Source organism: Marmota marmota, unplaced genomic scaffold (assembly GCF_001458135.2).
Source record: "Marmota marmota marmota unplaced genomic scaffold, marMar, whole genome shotgun sequence".
NCBI classification, from domain to species: Eukaryota; Metazoa; Chordata; class Mammalia; order Rodentia; family Sciuridae; genus Marmota; species Marmota marmota.
Genome location: NW_026000168.1, coordinates 14,320,950 through 14,343,229, shown reverse-complemented (window position 1 = coordinate 14,343,229; position 22,280 = coordinate 14,320,950). Strand labels below are relative to the sequence as shown.

The 22,280-nt window shown below is 45.0% G+C and overlaps 1 protein-coding gene across 4 annotated transcripts in view; it reads right to left on the bottom strand.

Annotated features, from left to right (window-relative positions):
- Window positions 1-1,543: 1,543 nt before the first annotated feature.
- Window positions 1,544-22,280, bottom strand: part of Cpne9 (copine family member 9) — a 21,937-nt gene continuing 1,200 nt past the window's right edge. For 2 of the 4 annotated variants that reach the window (XM_048787085.1, XM_048787084.1), the window contains 14 exons: window positions 16,290-16,353; window positions 16,077-16,180; window positions 15,825-15,929; window positions 14,397-14,438; window positions 14,005-14,080; window positions 13,844-13,897; window positions 13,139-13,200; window positions 12,255-12,301; window positions 11,658-11,839; window positions 11,259-11,386; window positions 5,521-5,623; window positions 4,778-4,835; window positions 3,916-3,989; window positions 1,544-1,946 (listed from right to left, as the gene is read on the bottom strand). In XM_048787085.1, the coding sequence (XP_048643042.1) occupies window positions 1,761-1,946; window positions 3,916-3,989; window positions 4,778-4,835; window positions 5,521-5,623; window positions 11,259-11,386; window positions 11,658-11,839; window positions 12,255-12,301; window positions 13,139-13,200; window positions 13,844-13,897; window positions 14,005-14,080; window positions 14,397-14,438; window positions 15,825-15,929; window positions 16,077-16,168 (1,209 nt within the window). In that variant the 5' untranslated portion in view covers window positions 16,169-16,180; window positions 16,290-16,353 and the 3' untranslated portion in view covers window positions 1,544-1,760. The remainder of the gene's footprint in view (window positions 1,947-3,915; window positions 3,990-4,777; window positions 4,836-5,520; window positions 5,624-11,258; window positions 11,387-11,657; window positions 11,840-12,254; window positions 12,302-13,138; window positions 13,201-13,843; window positions 13,898-14,004; window positions 14,081-14,396; window positions 14,439-15,824; window positions 15,930-16,076; window positions 16,181-16,289; window positions 16,354-22,280) is intronic. The other 2 variants (XM_048787086.1, XM_048787087.1) reach the window with 1 other exon arrangement.

Sequence of the window (22,280 nt, the reverse complement as noted above, 5' to 3'; positions counted from 1 at the left end):
GGGTCTGAACTCCTGATGAATTACTGTACAGAAGTGACTTATGGGGCTGGGGTTGTGGCCCAGTGATAGAGCGCTTGCCTAGCATTTATGAGGTACTGACTGGGTTTGATTCTCAGCACTGCATGCAATTAAATAAATAAAAGGTCCATCAACAACTAAAAAAAATTAAAAAAAAAAAAGCTTAAAAAAAGAAGTGACTTATCCTCAGTGCCAGTTTCCTCATGTATAAAATGGGGATAATATTTAGCACCTCTTTCTCTCTCAGGGTTATCCCAAGAATTAAAAGAGGTGATGCTGGGCCTGGGGTTGATAGAGCACTTGTGATAGAGCACTTGCCTAGTATGTGTGGGGCACTGGGTTCAATCCTCAGTACCACACAAAAATAAATAAATAAAATAAAGATATTGTGTTCATCTACAACAAAAAAAAATTTTTAAGAAAGAGGTGATGCTTATTAATTACCTAGCATAGTATCCAATATGCAGTGAATGTGCAAAGAAAATATTAGCTATTATATTAGTTCAAAAATTTCAGAATATAGGGCTGGGGTACTGGCTCAGTGGTAGAGTGCTTACCTAGCATGTGTGAGGAACTGGGTTCGGTTCTCAGCACTGCATATAAATAAATGAATAAAATAAAGGTCCATTGACATCTAAATTTTTTTTTTTTAATTTCAGAATAGTGGGCTGGGGTTGTGGCTCAGAGATAGAGTGCTTGCCTAGCATGCATGAGGCACTGGATTCCATCCTCAGCACCACATAAAAATAAAAAATAAAGACATATAACTAAACCAACTACAACTAAAAAATAAAATATAAAAATAAATAAATAAATTTCAGAACAGTGGTGCATGCCTATAATCTAGTGACTCGGGGGGCTGAGTCTGGAAGACAACGTTAAAGCCAGACTCAGCAATTTAGGGAGGCCTTAGGCAACTTTAGCAAGATTCTGTCTCAATAAAAATTTTTTTTTCAAAATAAATGGATCAAAGTAGAGTGATACAGAATCATCTTAAATCCAACCACTTTGGAGGTCAGAAACCTCCAAAAGATATGCGCCTTTCTCTGCTTATTTCTTTTCTCTTTTTTGAGCAGTAGAGGGGATTGAACCCAGGATCTTGCATCTTACACATGCTTAGGCAAGTATTTTACCACTTGTTTGCTTCTTCTTCTTTTTTTTTTTTTTTTTTTTTGGTACTGGAGATTGAACCCCGGGGCACTTAACCACTGAGCCATATCCCCAGCCTTTTTTATTTTTTAAAAAAAGTCTTCCTAAGTTGCTCAGGGCCTTGCTAAGTTGCTGAGGCTGGTTGTGAACTCACAATCTTCCTCCTCAGCCTGCAGACCTGCTGGGATTATAGGCATGTACCACTTGACCCAGCATTTGGTTATTTCATAAAGTGTTGAAAAATCCAAGTGATTGGAAGAATGTGTGTTAGTATGGGGATTAACCCAGCTGAAGATGTCCTTGATCCCTCCCTCTTGGGGGTGACCCCAGATCCGGAGTCCTCTAGTCTTGCTCTCCAAGACCCATGAGACTGAAGTAGAGTAAAGATCATATTTATTACTGGCAGAAGTCAGGCAGGTGGTGATAGTGCCAGGCCCTTCTTCAGTTGAAGGGGTGAAGGGCTCTTCCACCAGCGCTGATTCACTTAGTTGGCACTCCCAAGGAAGTCCAGGGCTCCAAGGCTCCAGGTGCCTCTGGCTTTCCGCAGTAGGTGACAGGCAAGCAGACTGCTAGACATTGGATATGTGGACTCCTCAGGGCTGTTCTGGAGCTGAGGTCGGGCTGGAGTTAGCAGGGGGTGGGGGTCGAGGCTGGATGTCCCTGGTACGCATATAGGACAGCAGCTGCTCCGGGATCTCAGCCAGTACATCCTTGGCCAGTCTGGCCATACTCAGTACCTGGTTGCCGGATCGGTCAACATAGTCTCGGAATGGGACAAACTGGGATAAGCACAGACAGGAAGGTGTGGGCCATGACCAGGGAAGAGGTAGTAAGGAGGTGTCATCTCTAATCTCCAGCATCTTTTTCCCCTGATCTTGGACAGATGTCTACATTCATTTTCTCCTCATCCTCTTTTTGTTTTATTTTGTTTTGTTTTCTGTACTGAGGGTTAAACCCAGAGACTTGTACATGCCAGACACATGCTATACCGCTGCGCTGCGTCCCCAGCCCTCCACCCACTTTCCTTCACCTTCTATTTGTTCTCAATCCATTCCAGTCTTGCTTCCCACAGTCCACTGAAACTGCTCTTGCTAATGTCACTGGAGCCCCATGTTGCCAAATCAGTCCAGGCAGAAACAATTTTCAGGCCATGTCTTGCCATACATTTCTTTGCCTTTCTGTTACATTTGGATATCATCCTCCTGGACACATCCCACTCCCGAGGAGGCCCAGAGAAGGGAGTTGGAGCAAGAGGGAAGCAGATATCTCAAACTCAGTGTGTTCCTAACTGAATTCTAGCTGTTTCTGCCAAATAAAGGCTAATAAAGGGAGGGAGAAGTGAAAAAGAAGAAAAAAACTATTCCCTGATGAGTCAATCCAAGATGTTTTTTTTTTTAGAAACATAGACCCACCCCGTCTAATTTTAAAATTACTTTAAAAATTTTTTTTGAGACGGGGTCTCACCAAGTTGCCTAGGCTGGCCTCAAACTTGTGAGCCTCCTGCCTCAACCTGCCTTGTAGCTGGGGGTAGCTGGGATTATAGGTGTGGGCCACAGCACTCAGTCACAGCCTCTTTTTAAAGGTCCAGAGACAAATATTTAGTTGCCCACACCACCTCTCTATTCAGTTGTCACAGATACCTCAAACTCAAGTGTGTTCCCAACTGAATTCTAGCTCTTTCTGCCAAATCTCCTCCTCCAGCTTTCCCGTTCCCAGTCAATGAGACCATTACTCAGTTGTTGGTGAGGAGAAGACTGAGAGTCGTCTTTGAAGTTACCCTCACTCTTTGTCACTATCTAATCAAATCATCAAATCTGGTGACATTCTCTTAGATATTTTTTGAACCTGCTACTTCTCTCCATCCCCACTGCTTCCGCCCTCATTCAGATCTTTACCATCTCTGCCACTTCCAAGGCTTTCTCACTAATCAGTCTACCTGCCTTCTCTAACCCTGCCATAGTCCACCCTCCACCAGCAACCAGAGGAATCCTTTTAAAGTACAGATAAGACTATCTCACTCCCTTATGTGAAATCCTTCAAAAGCTTTAGAACAAAGCCCCAGATCTTCACTGTGAAGGCCAAGTCCCCTTCTTATCACTTAGTGTGATCCTGCCACCCTGCTCTGAACCCCCAGGCCTAAGGACATGCTGCTTCCCTGTCTGTAAGCTTATACCTTCCTTGAGGACTCAGCTCAAGTGTCATTTCCTCACAGAAGCCTTCCCCAACTACTGTCAGATCCCCTGCTATTGGCTGTCACATGGCATTTGCTATTTTCTGAGCACTTATCACAATCTCATCAGATATTTAGCTATGTAGTTATTACCAGCTGCCTCCACTAGAGGGCAGGTACCTTGGGGATCTCCTGCACCAGGGATCCACCAAGGTGACAGCAACCTTCCAGCTTCTGGAAAAGAATGTGTTCAGAGGAGCTGTGTTACATGCCAGTAATCCCAGCAACTCAGGAAGCTGCGGCAGGATCACAAGTTCAAGGCCAGCCTCAGCCTCAGCAATTTACTGAGACACTCAGCAACTTAGGAAGATCTTGTCTCAAAAAAAAAAAAAAAGGCTGGGGATGTACTCCAGGGGTATTATGCCCCTGGGTTCAATCCCCAGTTCCAAAAAAAAAAAAAAAAAAAAGTTCAATGAATGAGAAAGGAAGGTGATTAAGAAAGCGGTAACTTCCTAAACTTCCTGCTTAGCCTTTCCTTCCCACTGTGCCTGTCAGCTCTACCATCTCTCCATGGTTACCTGGACAATGTCCCGCTCTGCATAGCGTCCCCTGGAGGACACACGCACATCATCGCCATCCAACTCTTCCATTGCTGCAGAAACAATACTGTAAGCTGATTGGCCTCTTCAACCCCACCCCTTCAAAATCATCATGCGAAAGTCCTACAAATATTAGACGCTATTTGGAGTTGTTATTTTTAAAATTTTTTTCTTTTTTTTTTCAGTTATTGATAGACCTTTTATCCATTTATATGTGGTGCAAAGAATCGAACTCAGTGCCTCATGCATGCGAGGTAAGCGCTCCACCACTGAACTACAATCTCAGCCCTAGAGTTATTATTATTATTATTAAAAAAATTTTTAAGTTGCCAATGGACCTTTATTTATTTATTTTTTTTAGTTTTCGGCAGACACAACATCTTTGTTTGTATGTGGTGCTGAGGATCGAACCCGGGCCGCATGCATGCCAGGCGAGCGCGCTACCACTTGAGCCACATCCCCAGCCCATGGACCTTTATTTTTTATTTATTTGTTTATATATGGTTCTGAGAATCAAATCCAGTGCCTCACACATGCTAGGCAGGCACTCTACCATTGAGCTACAACCCCAGCCCTATTACTACTACTACTACTCCTGCTACCACTACTACAGCTATTACTGTGCCTTCCCACACATCCAATCCTCCCCAGAGCAGCAGGGGAAAAATATTGGTATTGGCATCTCCAAACTCAGTTATGAAGAGAAAATGAAGTTGAGCAGGTTTGTGACTCAACCAAGGTCTCACCAGGTCATTCACCCTGTCTTGTGAATCAGGTCAGTGCCTAGACCCATCCCATCACCCCAGTTCTTGGTCCCACTAATGGACAACCCCCGTCTTACCCTCAAACATGGCTGGTCCCACACCCACAATAATGATAGACATGGGCAGCGAGGAGGCCTGTAGGGAGAGAGGGGAATTGTTGGAGTGAGCAGCCATAATAAGGGAGGTGACTATTGGGAGATAATTCTCCCCATACATCTTATGAGTAGAGGCTCTGATTCTCTTTGTTCCAGACTGTTTTTTTTTTAATTTTTTTTTAATATTTATTTTTTAGTTTTCGGCAGACACAACATCTTTGTTTGTATGTGGTGCTGAGGATCGAACCCGGGCCGCACTCATGCCAGACGAGCGCACTACCACTTGAGCCACATCCCCAGCCCTGTTCCAGACTATTTTTGAAGGATGTGTATATGTCAAGTGGCCCTGAAAGATACACTGTCTCTTCTATCCAGTATAATTTGAAAAAGGTCTCCCACTGGAACACAGGGCAGCATGCCTCCTGCCCATTATAAAAGATTCATGTTCCCTAAATTCTAATAATGCAACCTGCAGTGATTCCAAGTATCATCTGGCCATCTTCACATCATCCTACTGGAACTGGGACTTAGAGAATCAGCATGAAGGCTGTTACTCCAGCTACTGCTTTTGCTGGGAATAACAAAGTTTCATGGATGCTGTATCTTCTGCCAGCATCCATGAAACTGACAGGTATAACTTGTTATATTACAAGGAGGATAGAAATCTCAACTCCATCACAGTGTTGGCAGTGACCCCTCCCTGCCAAGCCTTCCTCCAGACTCACGCTGACGATGGCCTCTTTGGTCTGTGTCATGTCAGAGATGACCCCATCAGTGATGATGAGCAGAACGTAGTACTGGGAACCATCAGAGATCTTGGCTGCAGCCCTGCATGAGAGACCAAGATCAGAATTCAGCTGAAAGTCAGAGAGGCCAAGGGGACACTCCAGCCCCATAGTTTCCACAGCCAAAGTGTGAACAGTGGGCAAGAATAGGGGCTTTTGAAGCCTGTGTTCTTTTCCCTGACCTGGCTGCCTGCCCCTGACTGACACTTCCCCATTAATATTTACTAAGCACTTACTATGGCAGGAAATATAGAAACATAAGAAGGGAAAGAGCAAATCCTCCTGTCAGCCCACTGGAGGGAACAGACAGACATTGATCCAGAGACTACACAAAGAGGTGTAAAATCACCATTGTGACTGGGCTCAGTGGCACATGCTTATAATCCTAGCAACTCAGGAGGCTGTGGCAGGAGGATCACAGGCTTAAGCCTCAGTAACTTAGCAAGGTCCTGAGGAACTTAGCAAGACCTGGTCTCAAAATAAAAAATAAAAGGAGGTGGGGATGTAGCTCAGTGGTAAAGCACCTCTGGGTTTAATCCCTAGTACCAAAAAAATAAAATAAAAATCACCACTGTGATGAGCGCTTTGATGATGGGGATGCTGCTCAGACAGTACATAGCAGGGGATCCTGACAGGGTCCAGGAGGCCAGCAAAGGCTTCTTTAAGGCAGTGATGTTTAAAGATGGAGGTGAGGACTGGGGTGGATCCCTTGCCTAGCACTTGTGAGGCACTGGGTTCTATCCTCAGCACCACATAAAAAATAAATAAATAAAGATACTGTGTCCATATACAACCAAACAAAATATATTTTTTTAAATATTTATTTATTTATTTTTTTAGTTATCGGCGGGCACAACATCTTTGTTTGTATGTGGTTCTGAGGATCGAACCCGGGCCGCACGCATGCCAGGCGAGCGCGCTACCGCTTGAGCCACATCCCCAGCCCCCAAACAAAATATTTTAAAAAATAGATGGAGGTGAGGCTAAGTGAAGGGTGGGACCATTCCAGGCAGAAAGAGCACAGCATGGACCAGCAGCTCTGTGGTGGGACTGCAGGAAGTTCACCCTGTCTGAAGGACAGGAAATTAGGGTGACAGAGTAGACTTGTGTGGCTGTGGGGACCTAGGGGTCAGACCACATATCACACCAGGCTTCATCAACCTCTGGGAATATTTATTTTTTTCTTTTTTGGAGTACTGAGGATGGAACCCAGGGTCTCATGCATGCTAGGTAAGCTCTCCGCCATTGAGCGAAACCTCCTGCCCTATTTTAATTAATTTTTTTAAACATTGAGACAAGGTCTTGCTAAGTTGGAAAAGATGACGACATTAAACTTAAAGTTCTCCTGTCTCAGTTTCTTGAGCAGCTAGGATTATAGTCCTGAGCCATGACATGTGGATCTCTGGGAAGATTTTGATCTTCATATAAGACCAGGAGTGAAGGCTGAAAGCTTCTCTTTCCTGCTCTCATCCGCTCCCTCTCTCTCCTCCTCCCCTGCTGACTCCATCCATTCCCTATAGTCTGACAGCTGTTTGGAATGCTCCTTTTCCTTCTCTCACACATCATCTTTGAATTCAGGAGTTTTCCATCTGAAGAGGATTTCAGAAAGCATGAGTCCAGTCCCCTTATTTTACATATAAGAAAAAAAGGAGGGGCTGGGGATGTGGCTCAAGTGGTAGCGCGCTCGCCTAGCATGCATGAGGCACTGGGTTCGATTCTCAGCACCACATAAAAATGAATAAAGATATTGTGTCCATCTAAAACTAAAAAATAAATATAAAAGAAAAAAAGGAGACTGAGATTGAGGGAAAGCACACCCTGGCCTCTCGACTTCCTGTCTTGGATTAGAAAGGATAGATCTGTGCCATTTAGATCAATGAAGTTATCTGGATGCAGTGGCCCACACCTGTAACCCCAATGATTGGGGTGGCTGAGGCAGGAGGATTGCAGGTTCCAGGCCAGTCTCAACCACTTAGGGAGATCCTGTCTCAAAATACAAAATTAAAAGGATTGAGGATGTAGCTCAGTGGTAAAGTGTCCCCTGGGTTCAGTCCCTAGTACCCAAAATAAGGAATTAACTAATTGCAAATTAATTCATTAATGAAATTAAATAGGATTCATAACTCAGTTTCTTGGTCACCCTAGCCATTCAAGTGTTCAATATCCATATGTGACTGGTGACTACCATATAAGATAGCACGGCTATAGACCGTTTTCATCACAGCTAAAGTTCTTTTGGGCCTGATCTCAAGAAGTCAGGACAGGCATGACAGCAGAGTGCAGAATTACATAGCTCCAGCTCAGTTTGTCCAAGGCCCCAGGTGGACACTTGCACCACTGAGATGAACTGAAGTTAGGGCTTGGAGGATGTGTCAGGTGACCTAGGACTTCAAAAATGAATAGGGTGATGGCAGGGAGGGAAAAGTGTTCCAGAAAGAAAGGATGTCAAGTGCAAAGACACAGCATATTCTAGGAGTACATGAAGAACCACAGAGGAGTGATGACGCTGGCACCCAGGACAAGGGTCCTCTCATGAAGGGATCTGTTTGTTTTTGTGGCCTGGAGATAAAACCCAGGGCCTATAATCCCAGTGACTTGGGAGACTGAGGCAGAAGGATCTCAAGTTCAGGCCAAACTTAGCAATTCTCTATTTCAAAATCAAATTTTAAGAGGGCTGTGGGTGCTGGAGTTGTAGCTCAGTGGTAGAGTGCTTACCAAGCATGTATGAGGCAATGGGTTCCATCTTCAGCACCGCATGAAAGTAAATAAATAAAATAAAGGTATTGTGTCCATCTACAACTAAACAAAATATATTAAAAAAATAGAGTGCTCCTAGATTAAATTCCCAGTACATAAAAAGGGTGTCCACCTTGCAGACTGGCAGTAAAGATTAATTTATTATTTTTCTATGGTACTGGAGGTTAAATCCAGGAGCGCTCTACCACTTTGCTATATCCTCAGCCCTTATTGTTTTAAATTTTAAAAAATTTGAGGCAGGGTCTTGCTAAATTGCTGAAACTGGCCTTGAACTTGCCATTTTCCTGCCTCAGCCTCAGCCTCCCAAGCCACTGGGATTACAAACATGTGCTTCCATGCCGGCTCTTATTCCTCGTTTTAGATTTATTTATTTATTTTTGAACTAGGGATAGAACCCAGGACCTCATCCATGCTAGGCAGGCATTCTACCACTGAGCTATATCCCCAGCCCTTATTCCTATTTTTATTTTATTTTGTTTTATTTACTATTACTATTTTTTGGTGGCGGGAATTGAACCTAGGGGCACTATACCACTGAGCCACATCCCCAGCCCTTTTCATTTTATATTTTGAGACAGGGTCTTACTAAGTTGTTTAGGTCCTTGCCAAGTTACTGAGGCTGCCCTTGAATTTGTGATCCTCCTGCCTCAGTCTCCCAAATCACTGGGATTACAAATTTGAGCCACTGCTTCCACCTTTATTCCTATTTTTAAAATGAGAAAACTATATTCAGCAATATTAAGTAGCATCCCCAATAGGTGATGAAGCTGAAGTCCAAGCCTATTCTTGACCAACTGAACTAGAGCCCGACCTCTGGATGCCATCACTCTCCATTTCTGGCTTACTCCCTGGAGGGTGGGAGATCCACTCTACAGTCAGATCAGCGCTCCCTGATGTGCCCCTGTGCTTCTCACCTGGCATTCCTTCCACCAGGACTACCTGCTCCTCTTCTCTCGTAATGTTCGGCTCTCCCTCTAGACTCAGCTGAGCAGCCCCCTCTGTTCCTCCTCCTGTTCCTCTCTCCTCTAGGGTACAGCCACAGCCACCAAGATTGACTGCCTGCTCCTCCAAGAGGGTTCCCGAACCCCAGAGGGCACCAAGGAGCTCCTCCATCCTGCTTGGTTTGGTGGATAAAGCTAGATAACTAGAAGTGAACTTAAAACACCTTTAAAAGAAATTATAGCTAACATGCAATGTGAGAAGAACAGCAAATTTGCATGAATTTTTAAAATTAAACACAGAGACTTCAAAGAGATTCTCAGCCTGGCTGCTTTGGGTTGTGGCCCCAGATTTTCCCAGGGGGATATAGTCTCTTGCCTTTGCTGACAGGTGACTTGCTAGAAAAGTCTGGGAAGCTCTGGCCTACAGAAGGTAATGATTTATTTATATTTCTATCTCCTGCAACAAGGCAGGGACTCCCAAGGGCAGGGACTAGGTCTGATTCATCTATGAATCTCCAGTGCCTCAGCAGAGAGCTGAGCACCCTGCAGGTGGCCTCTGCATAGTAATAATGATAATAATAGCAACAGCAACAGCTGACATTTACAGTACTTATGATGTGACAGGTACTGTTCAAGGTGTTTGACATGTATGTGTTAATCAGTCCTCAAGTAGCCCTGCCATGAAGATATTATTATTCTCATTTTGAGGAGATAGGCACAGAGAGATTAGGTATTGAACCTAGAGGTGCTCTATCACTGAGCCACATCTCCAGCCCTTTTTATTTTATTTTGAGACAGGATCTTGCTAAATTGCTGAGCCTAGCCTTAAACTTGCAATCCTCTTGAGTCACTGGGATTACAGGCATGTGCCATTGCACTTGTCTGCTCTGTATATGTTTATCCTGAAAACTTGGAGAGTTTTAAATCTACCATTAACTAAGCACTTACTATGGGCTAGACCACCTCTTACATGGTTATCTAATTATTTTTTTAAAAATTGTTTTTGTAATTGTAGATGGACAGAATTTGTTTATTTTTATGTGGTGCTAAGGACTGAACCCAGGGCCTCACACATACTAGGTAAGCACTCTGCCACCCAACCTTAATGATTTTGTTGTTGTTGTTATTACCTAACCTCTCAATAACCTATACTGCTTAGCATGGTGGTGCACACCTATAATCACAGCTACTCAGGAGGCTGAAGCAGGAGGATTACAAGTTCAAGGCCAGCTTTGGCAGCTACATAGCAAGACTCTGTCTCAAAATAAAAAATAAAAAGGAGGCTGAGGCAGGAGGATCGTGAGTTCAAAGCCAGCCCCAGCAAAAGTGAGGCCCTAAGCAACTCAGTGAGACCCTGTCTCTAAATAAAATACAAAATAGGGCTGGGGATGTGGCTCAGTGGTCAAGTGCCCCTGAGTTCAATCCCTGATACTGCCCCCACCAAAAAAAAAAAGAAAAGAAAAGAAAAAAAGGGCTCAGTGGTATAGTGCCCCTTGGTTCATTCCCTAATATCAAAAAGAAAGAAGCCACTACTGTGATCCATTATAACACCACTTCATAGAAATGAAATGGGAGCTGAAGAAAAAAAGTGGGGTGGGGTGGAGAAAGGGAGGAAGGAAGGAAGAAAGAAAGGGAGGTACTTAAAAAGGCTAAGCTGCTTACGCTCCTGTGGTTAGTGAGAGGTGGAGCAAGGATCTCACACCAGTGCGTCCACCAGGGTAGGCAGAGTCTCCTTCCTTACGTAAAGTCAAGACCGACTCAAGGTCGGGGTCCTCATTCCCACAGACAAAGTTGGAGTAGTTTATTGACACCTTCTCTATCCCACAATAAGTTATTAAGTAACCTTATTGTCCCAAGGCCTGTCCCTACACTGAAACTTTCTCCTAATCTGTAAAACCCAGTTCACCTTAGAGTGAACTTGGGGAGGCAGTCCCCCGTCTGGGCCCCATCGCTGACCCTAGCCCCCCCCAGTTCCCTTACCTGGCCACCTGATTGATGACAGGAGCAAAGTAGGTGGGCCCATAGAGCTGCACAGTGCGCAGGCTCTGGAAATAGCTCTCCAGTACGCCCTCGATGCCCGCACAGTTGGGGTCCTCATCATTGTTATTCTGCCAAAGAAGATGTCCTGCCAAACTGAGCCCAACCAGGGTACACCCAGGAGTGCTCTGATCCCAGCTTACCCCTTCCTTTTGCCACCAGTTCCTTTCATGCACCCCTCCAAACCCAGCCCTGCCCTCCCTCCCTGCTCTGCCACCCTCTCACAGCTCCCTGCTCCTCTGAAGTCCCTCACCCTTCAAAGAAATGTACATAGAAGAAATTTGTCAACTTGTGTGGGCCAGACACCAGGGCACGCGGTGTAGTCTGTGACCCATACCATACCAGGGGGAACTGGTGAGAGATCCGTCCCTCTGGGGGCAGCTTGGCCCCAAAGCCATAGGCCGGGAAGAGCTTGTCACTGTCATAGTCCTGGATGATCTCTCCCACTGCCTTGAGGGCCATGGCATAGGCGCTGAGCTGGTAGGGACTCATGTAGTGCAGGGAGGTAGGCTGCAGGGGATTCCCTGTAGGGACACAGGAGCCCCAGCCTCATGGTCACCTGGATCATTCACCTGTTCACCTGCTTATCCTTGTATGTATCCATCCATCTATCCATTTATCCACCCTCTACCCCGTACTCCCTCATTATTATTATTAGATATCAGAGATTTAACCCACTGAGCCACATCCCCAGCCCTTTTTATTTTTTTATTTCAAGACAGGGTCTTGCTGAGTTGTTTAGGACCTTGCTAAATTGTTGAGGCTAGTCTTGAACTTGTAAGCCTCCTGCCTCAGCCTCCAGAATCCACTGGAATTACAGGCCTGCACCACCTTGCCCAACTGAGTGGGTAAATTCCTATCCTCAGGTTGGAAGCGAGCCCAATCCCTCAGGACTCCCCTAAAATCCTCCCATCCCTCTTTCCCACATCCATGCCTCACCATTGGAAGCCGTGAAGTCAATAGCCACTGTGAAGTTGAGCTGGGTCCTGTTGCGGAAGTTCAGGGATAGAGTAGTGAGGGACTAACAGCTATGACACTAGCAATTCTGAGACGTTATTATACATACAGCTCACCTGTGGCTCGTGTTCAATGCAGATACTGACCAGGCAGTCTGGGTGGAGGTGACAAACTCCCTAGGCATGCTATTAGTGCAACTATGGACCCCACTTTGGGTAGAAGAATTGAATGCTTTTCTTCCTTTCCCATCGTACCTCATATTATTTTATCCAGCCACTTATCACTTATCTAGCCCCTTGTCATTTATCTGTGACAAGTGTAGTACATGTAATCTAATTTAACCCTTACTATAGCCCCAAAGTAGTGATTAAACTTTCCATTTTACATAGGAGGAGAGTGAGGTTCAGAGAAGCAAAGTACATTTCCAGGTCTGCCTAGTTCCTCTGAGTGGAGCAAAATGTCCCCTGTAGTCTATGTAGCTTTTCCCTCTCTTGAACCTCTGCTTCTTCTCTAGCCATCATTCCCTGCTCCCCATTCCCCCTCCAGGTACTGGGGATTAAAACCAGAGCCTTGTGCATGCCAAACACATGCTCCCTCCTGAATCCCTAGCCATAACTTTTATAGAAAGGCATTTGGTTACTGGGGCCACCAGTGGTGAGCCTTGATCTGGCAGCCATCCATAGGGGGCGTGGGAAATAAGGACAAAAGACAACCCTATGAAGAGAAGTCAGAGGGACCACACTTTGCACTTTACTTAACAGTCAAGTTAGCATGCTGAGTAGTTTACAGTCTCATTGGGCCCTGACCATTTAAAGATAGGAAAACCCACTACGGGGCTTTCAGCCTACAGCTGGTCTATGACTCACCCTCCCTTGATGTAATCGACAAAAGTGAATTCAGAGTCCACAGAGAAAGAGAGCAGCGTCACCTGTGGGATAGAAGACGCGGCCCTGCCACTCTGGAAAGGGCAGTTGGGGCAGCAGAAGGGAGAGAAGCTTCATAAAGCTTTGGAGAGAGGTTCCTGCTGGGAGGCACATGATTCTACTCCTGCCCCCATCCTGTCCCCCATCTTCCCCCACTTTTTTTTTGGTACTGAGGACTGAACACTGAGTATATTTCTAGTCCATTTCATTTTTATTTTGAGACAGAGTTTCACTAAGTTGCAAGGTTCCCACTCAGTTGCCCAGGCTGGCTTTGAACTTGGGATCCTCCTGCCTCAGTCTCCCTGGTTGCTGGGAATACAGGTGTGCCCTACCACATCCAGCTTATCTCCCACCCCCTTCTGTAAGAAAAAAAAGGGGAAGCTGTCAGAAACATATTTGGATTTCCAAAAATATATTGAATTTGGAAACTTAATTTAAGGTATTTTTTTAATTTACTTTGCAAAAGTATAAAAATTGAAAAAATTTTCCTGGATGAGAGAAAAAAACAAACTTAAGTGGAGCCACCTTGTACCCACCATTACTATATACAAGTGATCTGTTCCCACTGCCTCCCCCTGCTCCTAATGTTTGTCACTGGGACAGAGACAGAAGAACCCAAGGGGGGCTGAAACTCTAGGGAGCACTCACTGTTCCCGAGTTGACATATTTCTTCTTCTTACATTTTTTCCGAGGGTTGAGTACCTAGGTGGAGGAAAGTAAGAGTGACAGTGGAAATGGGCATGGAGGGAGCTCTAGGCCGAGCACACCGGGGCAGAGGCCCAGGTCACCCTGCACAGCCTGATTCTCACCTCATATACCGTGAACTGGTTCTGGGCCTTGCTCAGCTCCCGGTAGCTCGTGGTGAACTCACCAATGAAATCATGGCTGTAAAGAGGCCAGAGGTGGGTCAGCAGCCACTGCGCTGGTCTGAAGCCAGGCCTGAACTCTGCCAGTTATTCCCCCTATTCTAAGCTCCTACTTGGACAGCAAGGCTGTAGGGGTAGGGCCAGGCGGGGAAGAAAAAGGAGGAGACAGCACCAGAGAGACAACTGAGGGGTCAGCTGTACCAAGACCCTGGCATCTATTCATCACCCTTCCTGGCTCCCAAGGCTGCTTTGGGGTTCCTGGCAAATGTACCACATATAATTAGGGAACTGCTCTGATTAAGTACAGGAGCAAGGGACACATGGAGCTGTCCTACCTTCCATCTCGGTCCCAATCATACACATCAATCTTCACTGTTCTGAAATGCATAAGGTAAACACAGGCAGGATGTATAGGTTAAATCCCAGAGACAAACCTGGTCACTTAACCATACACTAGTCACCTCAACCCAGCCGTGTTCATTTTTCTCTTTTTTTTAATATTAATTTTTTTAGTTTTAGGTTGACACAATATTTTTATTTTATATTTATGTGGTGCTGAGGATCGAACCCAGTGCCTCATGCACACTAGGCAAGCGCTCTACCACTGAGCCACAATCCCAGCCCCAATGTGTTCATTTTTCAATCTTCTGCCCATCTTTCCCTCCCGAGTCCACGCGGACACCAAACCACCACTAATTACATCATGACTACTTGTGCTACGAGAACCACTGTTAGTATTCTTTCCCCATTGATGGGTCTTGCTGTATTCCAGGTTCTCAGCACTTTCACAGATTGTCTTATTTTAATTGAACAACCATTCTGCATAAAATAATTATTCACACTTTTGGATAAGGAAATGGAGATATGAAAAAAAGAGTCGCTTAGCTAAGACCTCATGGTAGTGACTGAACTGATATTTAAACACAGACATCCTCCTTCCAAAGACTTAGTTCTTAATTGCCATGCTTAAGTCATCACATGTCTGTCAATGTATCAGTCCATCCAATCATCTAGCCACCCACCTAGCCATTCATTTGCCTGTCTTTTTGACAATCCAATTGCCTCTTACTCCATCTCTTTATCCACCTAACTATACAGCCATCCATTGACTCCCTGTTACACAAAACACCCACCTGTCTGTCCATTCACCCACCCAACCAAACACCCAACCACGTAACATCTGTCCGTTTGATTATCCATTCATTTGCATAACCATCCAACTATGTATCTCTATCTGTGTGCCCATCCACCCTTCCACCTTCCCACCTACCCACTTATCTTCACATTACCCATTCAGTAGTTTGGTAAGCCTACTACTTTACACCCACCACCGACTAACTCATCCATTAATCTACCCATTCATCCGTTTACCATTCATTCATCTGTCCAACCCTCAATCCACCTGTCACTCCATTTATCCTTTTCTATTACACGTGTTTTTTCACTCATCCATCTGTCACTAATAATCCACAGATTCTCATATGCCCATCTATCACCCATCTATCAGCTCATCCATTTGATCACCCATCCATTATCTGTCCATCCACAAGTCTACCCATCAGTCCCATTGTCCATTCACCCATTCATTCACCTTCCCATCCACCATTCACCAGGTGGTCTACCTATCTGACCATCCATTCATGTATCTGCTCATGCATCATTTCTTCATGTGCTCTTTCATTCACCCATTCCAATGCCCTGGGGCCCAGGAACCTCACTGTTATATCCTGGTCCCTTTTGTCCCCACTCATGTTGAAGCAGACCTGTCATAGTCTCCGTTGCACAGGGCCCGCACGGGGATGCTGAAGGGCTGCCACACAGGATTCAGCGTGTTCTTCACAACCTCCGTCTTGTGGCAGATGGTGAACCTGGAGGAAAGCAGGAGTACTAGATCCTGCCCTAGGGGTAACACTGAGTCCAGAGATGGGCCCAGCACTTTCAGAGATTCCTGAGAGTCCCACTTGTCAAGCATGTGCCCCACACCTTGCCTAAGACCTGTGAGAGCTGTGACTCACGTGCCATCTTCATTGCTCCTGTAGAACACAAGAAAGGGGTCTGATTTCCCAAAGAAGTCCTTCTTGTCCAGCTTGTTTGCACACAACTGCATGGTGGCAATGTCCTAGGGATGGATAAAGTTGGGCTGTTGAGACCCAGCCTTCAGACAGTCCACTCAAGAGACTAACGGTAGAGAAGGGAGCTCCTGCATCTAGCATGTGGCCCCTACTGACCCGACAATTGCTAAGCTCCTCTGCAGTCAGCAGTATGGTCCCACACTTCTTGCCCGGTACACCCCTGGAAGCAGAAAAAGCCTCTTAGTGAGAGGACTGAGGGTAGATGACAAAGACTGGGGCAGCCATTCAAGGGTTAGATGGGCCAGGGGACTCCATCTGCCATTTACTGACAGTCCCCTAAATGTTTCTCCTCCTGTCCTGGATGATCTTGTGGGAGAAGACCTGACTTTGACTCAGGAAGGATCTAGCTTAACCAAGGGGGACAACTCATAAGAATAGTGTACAAAAGACATGGAAGTTAGAGTAAGTGGACTCAGGGTGGATTTTGTGACTTTCAAGCTGTGTGACCCTTGACGAGTTACTTCCCATTTCTGGTCCTTAATTTTCTCCTCTATGAAATGAGAATCACGACCACCTGTAATAGGCTATGAAGATATATGAGTAAGCAAATGGAAGGAAAAGCAATTTGTAAACATTATAGACAGGAAGTGGTTGTGTTCTTTCAAGCAGAACCTGGAACCTATTGTGTCCCAGGTGCTCTGGGGCAGCTCTGCTAGATTCTGCCCTCAGCTTTCAGCAGGACGTGGAATGTCATAGTAGAGGATGACCAGTTCTGAGTATAACAATTCTGAATGAGGAAGAGGACTTTCTATCTAGAACCAGGGATAAAAGTTTGGTTTATTAGGTCAAAGTGGCTTTGTTTTCTGAAGACAATGAAGAGTGAGATTTAAAAAGATGAGGGGAAACCGGATATAGTGATGTATGCCTATAATCCCAGCAATTTGGGAGGCTGAGGCAGGAGGATCACGAATTTGAGGCTAGCCTGGGCAACTTAGCAAGACGCTTTTTTTTTTTTTTGGTACTGGGGATTGAACTCAGGGACACTCAACCACTGAGCCATATCCCCAACCCTTTTTTGTATTTTATTTAAAGACCACCTGTAATAGGCTATGAAGATATATGAGTATCTGGGTCCTTAATTTTCTCCTCTATGAAATGAGAATCACAGCAGCTTGGGAGGCTGAGACAGGAAAATCACGAATTTAAAGCCTGCCTCAGCAAAATCGAGGCTCTAAGGTTTCAGTTGCTTAGAGTCTCGCTTTTGCTGGCTTTAAATTCATGATTTTCCTGTCTCAGCCTAGCAAGCTGCTGGGATTACAGATGTGCACCACCATGCCCAGCGAGACCTTGTCTTAATATGAAAAATAAAAAGGGATAGGGACATAGCTCAGTGGTAAAGCACCCCTGGATTCAATTCCCAGTACGAAAAAAGGGGGGTCACTGGGACCAGGTGCAGTAGCACCTGTAATCCCAGCAACATAGAAGGCCTCTGAGGCAGGAGAACTGCAAATTCAAGGCCAGCCTGGGCAATGTGGGGAGACATTCTGTAATTTAGCAAGCCCTGTATCAAAATAAAAAGGGTTGGAGTTATAGCTCAGTGGCAAAGTACTCCTGGGTTCAATACTCAGTACCTATCCCTCCAAAAACACATACACACACAAAGACAAGGGAAGCCTTGTCCTCTTCTGACCCCAGGAGGGACATTTCCATATGTTTACAGGGTACATACAGAAATGCATATTCCCCACTTGTCTTGGTTTCCCAAGCAGAAAGGGATCTTGTTGATATGGGCCAGTGATCCCTGACACCCAAAGTGTGGAGAAAGAAAGCTGGGTCAGGAGGTTCAAGCCCTATCTCTAACTTGCTTGTAAGATTTTCCCCATCTTTCAGATGAGAGTGTCAAGCGGTTTCTTTGACTTCATCGGCTTCTGGTTCTTCCCTCACCTTGATATACTTATTTGGCAGAATCCAGCTGACTGCCTAACCCACACTGTACCCGTGTAACTGAACATGGCCAGAGGAAAACACACCATCATGCTAGTTTTTTTTTTTTTAATTGAACCCAAGGCATAGCACATGCTAGGCAAGTATTTTACCACTGAGCTACACCCCCTATCCCAAATGTGTGTGTTTAATACTTACTTTGTTTGTTTTGGACTAGGAAATTGAACCCAGGGGCACTTTACCACTAAGCTACATGCCTAGCCCTTTTTATTTTGAGACATGGTCTCACTAAGTTGCAGAGGGCCTTGCTAAATTGCTGAGGCTGTCCTCAAGCTTGCAATCCTCCTGCCTTGGCCTCCCAAGTCTCTGGAATTACACAGTCCCTGGCCCCAGCCCAAGTTGGTCTCATTTTTAAATGTAAGATCATGCACCACAAGAAGGCCCTTAAGGGCTGGGGGTTTAGCTTAGTGGCAGAGCACTTGCTGAGCTTGTACCAGGCCCTAGGTCCTATTCCCAAGCCCCCCCCACACACACACACAAAAAAAAAACCCCACAAAGAAGAAGGTTCTTAATGCTGCCTGATAGTCATACTACATGTCCCCAAGCCTTCTATGTGGATGGAAGTTTCTCTCTTTTTTCCTCAAACCTCTGTAGCCTCCTCCACCATCCTCACTCTTAGCTGGTGACCTTGTTTCCTACTCACTGACAAAACTGAAGCAACCAGAAGAGAAAGTCCACCCACCACCACACCTCCCCTGCCACCAGTGTCTTCACCCACACAACTGTGCCTTCCCACGGTTGCTATAAATGCACGGTGCTTATGCCTCTTTATCCCCCTGCCGTATACTTTATCCCATACCATCTTGTCTGCACAGGGACATCGCTCCAGCAAGTCTGCCCTCTTTTTATTTTATTTTATTTCGAGACAGGGTCTTGCTAAGTTACTGAGGCTGGCCTTGAGGTTGGGATCCTCCTGCCTCAGCCTCCTGAGTTGCTGGGATTACAGGCTGTGCCATTGTGCCCGGCTCTCCTTTCTTTTATTGCATCGACTTTTCAGTATCTGTTGGTTCATTCCCATCAACATAAAGTGTGATTTTTCTCATGTTAAAAAATGTCAAACCTATTCTAGACCTCACTTCCTGCTCCAGCCACCTCTTCTTTTCTCTCTTTTCAGAAAGAAAAGAAAAAGGCCTTCACTCCTAGTTCCTTCTTCCATTCTCTTCAAAACCTTTCTAATTTCCACCTCCCCTTCAAAACTAGCTTGTCAGGCTGGCATGGTTTCTCACACCATCCTGTAATACCAGTTATTCCAGAGGCTGAAGAAGGAGGATGGCAAGTTTGAGGCCAGCCTGGGAACTCAGCAAGACCCTGTCTCAAAATAAAAAAATAAAAAAGGCTTAGAATGTAGCTCAGTGGTAGAGTGCCCAGGGTTCAATCCCTGGTACTAAAACAAAACCAACCAACCCCCCCCCCCAAAAAAAAATCCCAAAATGTTCACCAGTGTCACCCGTGATCTCCATATTGCTAAATACAGCAGCCAATTCCCAATCCTCATTTTATTGACTGGTAGCAGCATTTGGCAGGGTTGGTCACTCTCCCCTCCTTTTTTTTTTTTCTTCCTTGTGCAATATTGAACCCAGAGCCTCAAGCATGCTAAGTGCGTGCTCTGCCCTTGAGCAATTATACCCCCATCACCCTTCTTTAAAAAAAAAAATTACAACTCAAAAAAAAAAAATTAAAGGGGCTGTGGCTGTGGCTCAGTGATAGCACACGTGCTTGGCATGTGTGAGGCACTGGGTTTGATTCTCAGCACCACATATAAATAAATGAAATAAAAGTCTATAAACAATTTTAAAAAATTACCAGTTTCATTGCAACATGGCTATTTTTGTGAGGGCGGGAAGTATGATCTTTTTTTTAAAAAAAATTTATACTTGTAGATGGACAGAATGCCTTTATTTTATTTGTTTACTTTTATGTGGTGCTGCTGATCAAACATAGTGCCTCACGCATGCTAGGCAAGCACTTTGCTGATGAGCTATATAGCCCCAGCCCAGGGAAGTATGATCTTAAAACAATATTCCATTTAAGGCTGTTTATACAGAAATTACTCTCATAACTGATTATCCAAAATATCTTTAGAGCTGCAAGACTCACATGGTAAACCTCAAACTTTTACACTCATTCAGTAGTGTATGCTCAGAGGAAAACAAAAAGGCATTAATAACAGCTATTTCTTGGGCTGGGGTTGTAGCTCAGTGGCAGAGTGCTTGCCTAACATCTGCGGAGGCACAGGGTTCAGTCCTTAACAACACATAAAAATAAATAAAAATAAAGGTATTGTGTCCTTCTACAACTACCAATATTTAAAAAACAAATAACAGCTATTTCTTTTAAGAAGATATTCAGGTAACAGGTACCAAGTCTTATGGCCTTAAAAGAACATCTAAGACTCACGTGACATATTTGACACCTCTCCTCCATTTCTAATAGAACTTATGAAATTTAACATGGCAGACTAAATTCCTGATTGAATCCCTCCCCCCAGCTGGTTCCTCCCCTTGCAACCATCTCAACTGGTGGCATAACCCATCTTTCCTGGTGTTCAGGTTAAAGGCCTTGGTCTCATCCTAATTCCTCTTTTCCTCTCATATCCATATTCAATCCCTCAGGAATCTGTTGGCTCCATCTTCAAATCACACCCAGAACCTGACCACCTGTCTCTTCCTCCACTGCTACCACCCTGGATTACTATGACAGCCTTCTGATTGGCTCCCTACTTTGACTTCTGTCCACCCCAAGTTCCTTCTTAACCCGGCAGTGGGGTCACCCTTTGAAAGCATGGTCAGAGCATGTTCCACTGCTCAGAATCCTCCAGTAACCTCCTCTCACAGTACAAGTCCCTGCAGTGGCTGGCAGGCCCATCAGTGACTCTCCAACCCCAGCTCCTCCTGCCACCTCCTTCCTCAGCTCTAGCTACTCTTTTCCCTGCCCTTCTTTGGTGTTTTTGGTACTGGAGATTGAACCCAAGGGCAATTTACTACTAGCCACCTTCCAAGCCCTTTTTATGTTTATTTATTTTATCTTTTAAATAATTTAACCTTTATTTATTTGCTTTTATATGGTGCTGAGGATCAAACCCAGTGCCTCATCCATGCTAGGCAAGTGCTCTATCACTGCGCTATAGCCCCAGTGGGTTGTATTTTTTATTTTGAGACAGGGTCTTGCTAAATGGTGATGTGGCTGAGGCTGGTCTTGAACTTGCAGTCCTCCTACTCCTGGACTGCTGGGATTACAGGGGTGCACCACCTCAGCCGGGTTCCCGCTGTTCTTTGAATTCTAGGCTTTTCTCTGCTGACTCCCTCACCTCCACCAAGTTGTGGCTCCAAAGTTACTAGTCTGTGAGGCCTTCTTGACCACCCTACTGAATACTGCACCTCCCATCTACCCCACATGGCCATTCCCCCTTACTCCACTCTACTCTGCCTCCCCTCATATGTAATTTACTTACTCATGTCTATTTTGTACTGTTTCCTATGCCTTACCCCCAACTAGAGCATAATGTTCCTGTTTTTTGTTCATCATTGCAACTCTGGCCCCTTGAACAGTGGCTGACAGAGTACGTGCCCAGTAGAACTGGTGGAATGGGGGATCCCTGGAGCCTGGAATAGTGTGGTATTCAAAACAGGCTAATAACATCATGAATGTAATGGAGATGCTGAGGATTTTATTTAGTCAGAGGAAACTTCCCAGTGCAGAGAGGCTTGGAAGTGAATCTTAAAACTTGAATCAAGACCTGGGCATGGAGATGCTCGCCTGTAATCCTCCCAGCTCAGAAGGCTGAGACAGGAGGATCACAAGTTCAAAGCCAGCATCAGCAACTTAGCAAAGGCCCTAAGCACTTACTGAGACCCTGTCAGTAAGTGAAATATAAAAAATGCTGGGGATGTGGCACAGTGGTTAAGCACCCTGGATTCAATCCCCCAGTACCAAAAACAAACAAACAAACAAACAAAAAAACATTAAAAAAAAAAGTTGAGGGGCTGGGATTGTGGCTCAGGGGTAGAGTGCTCGCCTAGCACGGTCGGGGCCTGTGTTCGATCCTCAGCACCACATAAAAATAAAGGTATTGTGTTGTGTCCATCTACACCCAAATATATATATATATATATATATATATATATATATATATATATATATATA